Source organism: Galeopterus variegatus, unplaced genomic scaffold, assembly GCF_000696425.1.
Source record: "Galeopterus variegatus unplaced genomic scaffold, G_variegatus-3.0.2 Scaffold1091, whole genome shotgun sequence".
NCBI classification, from domain to species: Eukaryota; Metazoa; Chordata; class Mammalia; order Dermoptera; family Cynocephalidae; genus Galeopterus; species Galeopterus variegatus.
Window position 1 is genome coordinate 427234 of NW_007727202.1, and position 9373 is coordinate 436606.

At 37.3% G+C, this 9373-nt stretch overlaps 1 protein-coding gene across 1 annotated transcript in view; it reads right to left on the bottom strand.

Moving 5' to 3' along the window:
• Nucleotides 1–9373, bottom strand: part of ADAMTS16 (ADAM metallopeptidase with thrombospondin type 1 motif, 16) — a gene marked incomplete at its 5' end in the record, with an annotated part of 142187 nt that overhangs the window by 114461 nt on the left and 18353 nt on the right. The window contains one exon of the mRNA XM_008574715.1: nt 1148–1301. Coding sequence (XP_008572937.1) covers nt 1148–1301 — 154 coding nt within the window. The remainder of the gene's footprint in view (nt 1–1147; nt 1302–9373) is intronic.

Below are 9373 nucleotides of genomic sequence, written 5' to 3' on the forward strand. Positions count from 1 at the left end.
TGCTGTGAAGAGGGGCCTAGCCCATGGTGCACTCAGGAGAGTGCGGCGCTGGGAGTGCAGCAGTGCTCCCGCCATGGGTTCGGATCCTATATAGGGATGGCCGGTGCGCTCACTGGCTGAGCGCGGTGCGGGCGACACCAAGCCAAGGGTTGCAATCCCCTTACCGGTCACAAAAAAAAAGACCAAAAAAAAAAAAAAAGGAAAGACTTAGGGAATTCTTATTTTCGGCCCACAGAAAAGGCAACATTGGGGATACACGCTTATGCGGGCTGATTTATTACCTTTGCTCCAAGCTGAGATTACCCATCTGAGGAGATAAGAATCCAGTTCTGGCACATGGCGGTAATTGATCTTTTGGGGAGCTCTACTTGAGTTTAGAGGAAAGATTATCATGTTAGATTTAAGTTGGGAGCATTCCCGGTGCATTCTGAAATGTTTAGAGGTTTCTGAAGGACTGCATTTTTTGTCTGTTTTCTTCTTGATTTCATTATAAACTAGAAAAAAAAAGAAACTTCAAAAATACTCTCATTTAATTTATGGGTAGCTCTCTTCGTGGTTCAGTAGAGCAAGTTCCTAAATCTCACAGTCTTCCTTTTTTAGCAAGAGCATATGTCTCTGTGTTACATGAAAAACTTATATTAGAAAATCAATCTGGTGATGTCCCTGGGGTCAACAGAGTATATATCACCTTCTATGAGAAACTACTCTATAAATACTTTATTTGGGGAATTTAATAATCAGAAGCCCTAGATAGGCAGTTGCTTCACAGTAAATTATGCTTATATTGGGAGAGGAGAGGGAGGACATTGTTTTCTTAATACTATTTGAAAAAAATGTAGAATATTAATTTGCCAACTTACACTGACTAAAAGTTATTGCTGAGCTCCCACATGATAAATCAGAAAGAAAGATCTGACCTAACAGGCCTAGTCAGTCCTCAAATGAAAACTGATACCCACAGCAGTATCTATCATCATCTTCTCTGCCAGTAAAACATGTGTTTCCTGTTATATGGGACCAACCCTAACATACAGGGTTTGAGATTTGGTAGGTACCCAATAAATGCAGAATACATCAATATCAGTTACATTAAATACAACAATTTTATGAATCATAGTTCACGGAGCAGTTGCCAATAGTCACTTGCCTTTTTAAAGTCCAGCATGCAGAGCTTGGCCTTCTCTCCGAATTGCCACTTGCACTGTGTGTTTGCATCATACAACTCTCCCGGCAACTTCTCAGGATACTTATATTCCTTCACAGGCTTTGGCTGATCAGCAAGGCATATAGCTTGAGCAGTGCTAAAACAAAAGAAGAGACGGGGCTACCAGTGACTGCCAAAAGAGTTACTGAAGGATGTACAATCAATTACGACCTTTGATCTCATGCAATTTTACGACATCCTGGATAGAAAAGAGGGGCCATTTTTCTCCTGAGGTCCAGAATAACCTTTATCTTAACTACATTTATATACAGGGGCCCCATTTTCTGAAGTTATGCATAATACATTTTACTTTTTCCAGGAAGGTAATTTGTTCTTCATTAGATTTCTCAAGGTTATCTTAGGGGAAAAATGAAATTGAATATTTACAACCAGGTGTTCAATGTGAGAAATTCCTATTACTGACACCTTTTATGCACACTTCTTGCCAGAAGCAACCCACACATGGAAATATGCATTGTAAAAGTCAAAGCACAACCAATCTATCTAAAAGAATAACTTTTTTTTCTTTTTTCTTTCTTTTTCTTTCCTTTTTCCCCCCTATGCTGAGAGACACTTGTACAATACCTTACAGCTTCCAGAAATTCTTCATGGGACACTGGATTTCCACCAGCAATGTTCCATACTTAGGATAATTTCCAACTAGTCTCCCAAGTCAAGAAGAAAATTAATTCTGCTGAAGTTCACTAGTAGATTGCTAAAGATCAACTAATAATTCCGTCCTCCACAAATACAGTATCCCTTTCCCTACCAGGATATTCTTTGGAATAATTTATGCATTTAGGTGGGGAATATTTAAAAATTTTTGTGTTTGTAAATAGCAACTAAATTCTTCCTATAAATTTCAATAGATACCCTTCTTTAAAGAAAACCCCAAACCTGTAATCACAATAAACTGAACAATGGCAGATTTCCCCCAATTTTTGCTTTAAGTGGTTGTCCACCTTGATTAGAAGATCTTTGGCTCCAGTCTCCAGGACTCGAGTCTCAGGTACCACTGCTTTGGAACTTAAAAGTCTATGCATAAAAAGCCACAAATAACCCAGATGGGTTCACTGTGAATTCTACCAAACATTAGGAAAGAAATTATACCAATTCTCTACAATATCTTGCAGAAAATGGAAGCAGAGAGAATACTTCCTAACTCATTCTATGAGGCCAGCATTACCCTAATATTAAAACCAAAGACATTACAAGAAGAGAAAACTACAGACCAATAACTCTCATGAACATAGATGCAAAAATCTTCAACAAAATATTAACAAACCAAGCTCAACAATGCATAAAAAGAATTACACAGTACAAACAAGTGCGATTAATCCTAGGTATGCAAGGCTGGTGCAACATCAGAAAGTTAATTAATGTAATCCATTATATCAGAAGGCTAAAGAAGAAAAAAAATCACATGATCGTATCAATACATGACAAAATTTGACACCCATTTATGATAAAAACTCCCAGAAAATTAGGAATAGAAGAAAACTTCTTCGATTTGATGAAGAGCATCTACAGAAGCCCTGCAGCTGACATAATTAATTGGGAGAAGCTTGAAGCTTTTCCATTGAGATCAGGAATAAAGCAAGAATGCCTCCTATCACCAATCTTTTTCAAAACAATAAGATAAAGGGAAACAAAAGGTACATAGATTGAAAAAGTAGAAATATACCTGTCTTTGTTCACAGATGACATGACTATCTATGTAGAAAATTCAAAAAGATTAACAGGCAAACTCCTGGAACTGATAAACAATTATAGCAAGGTTGCAGGATAAAAGGTTAATATGCAAATGCCATTTGTTTTTCTACAAACAAGTAGTGAAAAGTTGGAATTTATTTAAAATTAAAGCCACAATACCATTTATATTAGCACTCCAAAAATTAAATATATAGTTATAAATCTAGAAAAATACGTACAAGACTATATGAGAAAAACTACAAAACACGTATGAAAGAAATCAAGGAAGAGTTAAATAAATGAAGACATAGTCCACGCTCATGAATAGAAGACTTGACATTGTCAAGATCTCAGTTCTTCCTATCTTGATCTATATCTTCAATGAATCCCAATCAAAATACCAGCAAATTATTTGGAGGACACAAGCAAATTGAGTTTATAGTTCACGTGTACAGGTAGAAGACCCAAAACAGTCAACACGACACTGCAGGAGATGGACAAAGTCCAAGGACTGACATACCTGACTTTAACACTTACTGTCAATTCACAGTAGCCATGAACGTGTGGTGTAGGCAAAAGAACAGAGGATAGATCAATGGAACCGGATGCCGACCCATACAAATATACTTGACTGCTGTTTGACAGAAAAGCAAAGGCAATGCAATGGAGAAAAAAATAGCCGTTTGGGCAAATAATGCTGGAACACCTGGACATCAACATGCACAAAAATTAAACTAGACACAGACCTTTTACCCTTCACAAAATTAACTCAAGATGGATCATACATCTAAATACAAAACCATAAAACTCTTAGAACATAACACGGGAGAAAATCTGGGTATGGTGAAGACTTTTCAGATACAACAACAAAGGCATGAACAATGAAATAAATAATTGATAAGCTGGATTTCATTAAAATTAAAAACTTCCTCTCTGTGAAGGTGTTTGTAAAAGGCATATCTGGTTAAGGACTATTATATAAAATATACAAGTAACTCTTAAAATTCAACAATAAGAAAACAAAAAAACAAGTCAAAAGTGGGCAAAAGAACTGGACAGGCACCTTCTCAAAGAGTACATTTAAATGGCACAAAGCATCAGATGTCATTGAGGAATTACAAATCAAAATATCAGTGAGATACAACCACACCTATTAGAATGCCTAAAATCCAAAACATTGACAACATCAAATTCTGACGAGGGTGAGGAGCACAGGAACTCTCATTTATTGTTGGCAGGAATACAAGATGGCACAGTCACCAAAGGTGTGGGTAAAAGAAAAATTATTACAGCTATTTTGCAATCTACCACAATATCCATAAGGACAAAATTAATTCTGACTTTGCTTCATGTCATACACAAAAACCGAGTGATCTGCATGTGATAAAAAATAAACAATAAAGCTTGTAGGAGGTCATGTGGAAGAGTATAAGAGATAAGCAGAGCTTTTTTATTTTTCCCCCCAACAGTGCACAAAAAGCACCAAACCTAAAGAAAAAAATATGAATAATTTGGGCTTCATTAAAACAATAAGAACTTCTGTTCGTCAAAAGACACTGTTGAAAGTGTAAATAGTAAATCACAGAGTGAGAGAAGATATTTAGAATACATATATTTGAGAAGATATTTATAATATATGTATTCCAGAACAAAATGGTCATGGAATGCATAAATTACTCCCGTTACTAAATAAGAAAAAAGACAGAAAGCCTAATTTCTAAAAATGCACAAGAGATTTGAACAGGCACTTTACTGAAGAAATTGCTCGAGAGGCTATAAAACATATAAAAAGGTATTCAGTCTCATTAATTACCACATTTACATGTCATTATATACCCGTCGGAATGACTAAAATGAAAAATAACACAAGATCAAGTGCTGGCATGGATTCGGAGCCATTTGAATGCTCGTAACTGCTTCTGGCAGCACAACTTTGTACAACCACTTAGGAAATCTGTTCGGTGGTGTCTACTAAAACTGTACACGTGTATGGCACATAGGATACTCCACTCCCATGTAAACTCAGAGATTCATATGTTAACCAGCAGAATATTCACAGTAATATTCCTTAGAACAGCCAAAAATTGAAAACTCAAATGTCTGTCACTAACAGAATGAATTAATAAATTATAGTATACTTATACTACAGAGATAAGTTAACTACTGCTATATTTATATGCAGCAACAAGATGAATCTCATAACCATGAAATAGTGCATAACTAAAGATTTCAATCATAGAAAGTTCAGAAACAGGCAAAACTAATCTACAGTGGTCCAGATCAGGAGACCAGTGGCCTTCGGGAAAGGGAGAGGTGGTGGTTGGGGCAGGGGAAGGGGTTTCTGGGGTGTTACCATGCTCTCTATCTTGTTCTGGGTAAAAGTTACACTACTACGTCCACTGTGTGGAAATTCACTGAGCTGTGCCTTGTAATTTCGTACTTTTCTGTATATGCCTATTATTGTGCCACAACAAAAATGGTGTTTATGAAAATAAGGTAAGGTCAGAAGTAGCACAGCATTTCAGAATCCGTTCCCAGTCTAATGGATGGGCCATAAAAGGTTAAGGAGCTTGAGAGATATTTTAGGTGTATCCCCTCATTTTCCAAGGAAGAAAACGGGGGCCCGCAGAAATAGCTCTATCACTCGCCAAGGTCAAGACCTTCCCAGCCATGTGCAATAAAAACGCAATCAGTGCATGGGCTGGATTCCCTGTGCTTTCCTTCCACTATGCCACAGTGCCTGTTCTCCAGAGCATCAGTCACGTGGGCACTGCAGAAACCACAATCAGCCACGATTTGCTTGTTTTCCTTAAGATGAACATTACACAGCAGAGCAAGATATGAATCAAAATGCATTATTTCCATTTTGTGCAAATCCACACTTAATCGGCTCTCAGGTGAAACCATAATTTCTCATCGACAGATCTAGTATGGGGTATGGCACCCCTCAAACTCCCAGCTCCCTCTGACAGTCACTTGTCTCCTGTATTGATGTATGTAGATTCATGTGGTCAGTGAGGAAACATATTCACTGATCTGTAGGACGTGATTCAAGTTTTTAAGAAGTGAAGATGAGTCCATGTTGTCATTAAATTTAAAATAATGAGCCAACATTTCTCCAAGTCATAGGCCATCCAGATGCAGACATGAGTAACTGTGATGAGGTTTGTGTCTGTTAATAGGAAATGACACATGGTCTATTGACTAGGCTGATGAATTTACTCCCAGCAAGTATTTGTCCTTCCAGACTCTACCGAGAACAGAAGAAAGTTGTGCTGACAACTGCAGGCCAACTGAGTTCCCTTATTATGTGTATTTTCCGTCTACCAAATGCTAGATGGCCAATAAAGGAGAGCAGACTCATCTTTAAAAGTTAGCCATTTATTTATCCTTATTCATTGTTGGGACCATATCCAAACAGCCACGCAATTGGTGGAGAATATAACAGTATTTTGATTGCTTGGAAATCAGGAAGTCAGAGAAGGCAGTTTGAGATCCATTATGTCAGTGAACGGTGGAGGTTTAACACACTGGAGAAGTGTCCAATTTGCAACTGGTTTTCAATTAAAATAAGCCTCAGTAGTGAATTTAACAGCAAGAGCTTTCTTGGAAAATTTAACCTTTCAAGAAAATAAATTTGTGAGCATGTAAAACCTTGCATATTCATTTATAACTGGTTTTCAATTAAAATAAGCCTCAGTAGTGAATTTAACAGCAAGAGCTTTCTTGGAAATTTTAACCTTTCAAGAAAATAAATTTGTGAGCATGTAAAACCTTGCATATTCATTTACAATCATGTCATGCAAGGAAATTAGTAAAATCCTTGAATATAAAGGTTTGAATTGCTACAAAGTGTTTCACTGATTAGCACAAAAACAAGTCAGCATACTTCAGTACATGTTTCAGCCTTTCCAGTATCATAGAACAAAAATGGTTTTTAATTCCAAAATCTTAATAATCATTCTCAGGACTATATTTTGATTTGAGAATGACAGCCCGTTTTCAGTGCCCTCAAAATAATTCTCTAAGCATGTAACTATTTTCTTTCCATGAATCTTCCTATATTTCTTGGCAGTTTTAAAACTTTTTTTGGACTATTTCATGATGCTGATTCTCACTATACACCCAAATTTTAAACCCCTCATTTTCCAAGTTGTCAGAGCATATTTCAAAAATATTAAAAATGTTTATGTATCTTCCTCATAACTAGTAAGATGAAAAGGCAATTTTTAAAAATTCTGAAAGAATATGGAAAATTATAGAAAAGATTTGGGATGTAGAAAACTCCAAATTTTTCTTAATACAAATAAGAGCATTGTGAACCTAAAGTGAATGATCTTCTTTATTACCAAAAGCAGAATTCTTCACATACACACTGAAAAAAATGTGAACAGCTGCAAGAAACAGCTAAAAACAATGCTAACAATCTCTAACTTGACTTCATGAAAATACCATCCAAGAAATTACAAATGTTAAATGTACCCCCATGTGTCATGTCGGTTGTAGGATAATATTAGCATTGTCTTTTTCAGCAAGAGAAATAAAATTTAAAAAATGATCAATTGCATATTCCTAGAGTACAGGTTTATATCACCAGGATACAGATATTCTCCACAGAAGTCTCACTCGTGCTATGGCATAAAATATGGAAAGCAGTCATCATTTCTTTAGGTGGTGAAATATCTTGACAGAGTTTTCAGAGTAAGAATACAAGGAATTTCTTAGCTAAAGGCATGGGGACCCTAAAGTCTGGTGATCAAGATGCTGGCTCAGAAGGCAGGCTACACAGTCTTCTGGAGGACTGCAGGAAGGCGCAGGGAAAGGAGGTACGCCAGCCACCGTCACTGCTGCAGGTGGGACTGGGGGAGGCGCAGTCCATTACATAGTAAACAGGAGTAAGACCGACAGAAATACTAGCGTGATCCTGCTCAAATTGTGTTCTAGAGACAAGATAAATTAACACGTACGGCAGAAAAATGAAGAGTGCTAATAAGAAAAACATAAATAAATGAAAAAGAAAAAAAGAAAGCAAAGAGTATGTAAAATCCAAAGTAAGGAGCTCAGTGAGACAATCTAGAGATGCCAGTTGAACCCTGAGTGGCATTTACATGCATCTTAGGCAGGAACACTTCCTCCTTATCTTAGTTTGGGACAACTAGTACGTAGCTTTGACGACAAGCACATACGAGTTGCGAAGCCTTGGGAGGCAGACAGGACCGGATGCTGCCAGTCTGTCTTTCTTCCCACTGTCTCTGGTAGGATCTCCATGGAGGTTGTGTCATTGGTACAAGCACATACGAGTTGCGAAGCCTTGGGAGGCAGACAGGACCGGATGCTGCCAGTCTGTCCTTCTTCCCACTGTCTCTGGTAGGATCTCCATGGAGGTTGTGTCATTGGCGTCTCATATGTCTAGACTCATCAAACTGTATGTATTAAACATGGGTAGTTTTTTGTACATCAATTTTACCTCAATAAAGCTGTTATTTAAGAAAAAAGCTTTGATTCCCTCCAAGTATTGGTATTTGCCTTATTTTATAATAATAGGAACAAACCATGTTTCCTTTCGTGGCAAATTGCAAGCTTCACATCACAACTAGATAGTTCCTTAGAATCTATGCGTTTGTGGCCCTTTCTCTGGTCTTCATTTCCATTATTTTCATTTGCTTTTCTTTATCATCAGCTTTCAATTGTACTAATTATTTTGTGACTTTTTGTGAAATCTTGTCAAAATCCTTAAGGTAAGGTGGTTGTGTTTGTTAGCTTTTTCCAAGAATATATCATTAAAATAGGAGTGATAATTTCCACATTTTCTTTGACAAATCTCAGAAATATGTTTTTTTTCAAAACCATTGTGAATTAATTTGAGAGCTAAACATGGCAGCCCATTTCTATTATTTCCCAGAGTTAGTGTGTTTTGAAAATAAGGAAACACACTCTTGGTATCTACTAGACCAGAATCAGCAGGCTCCTGTGCGTCGGTGTGTTTGTGAGAGAACGAGCACAATTCTTCCGTGTGTCTGTGTAACGAGCAAACGTTTCCTTCACTGTGAATAAGAGTAGGTCTTTCTCCTGGGGCCAAAGAAACAATAATATTGTTTAAACAGCAAAGGTGGAAATTGGTGTGTCTTCCATGACAAATAAAAGTATCAAACCACACTCTGTGCCAGGTGCTGCCATTCGGTCCCAGAAGAATATGTTCAGAAGGGAAGGAAAGGAATGTTGAAGAGTTTATATGGGTCCAAAACATGGTGTGCTTCTAGAACTCATGCATGTAGGCCCAGTGTACGCCCTGTCTGTGCTGTTTCTCACAATCAGCCATCTTCAAGAGATGAGACACTTTCTAAAGAAGACTTTCATTCATATTTTGCTAGTACTTGCAGGTAAAAATAAAAATAATGTCTGATTGCAACAGAATTGCATTTCCTCTGCTGGCTGCATCCATCGCCCTTGGATCAGTGAGGGGAGGTCAGCTCTAGG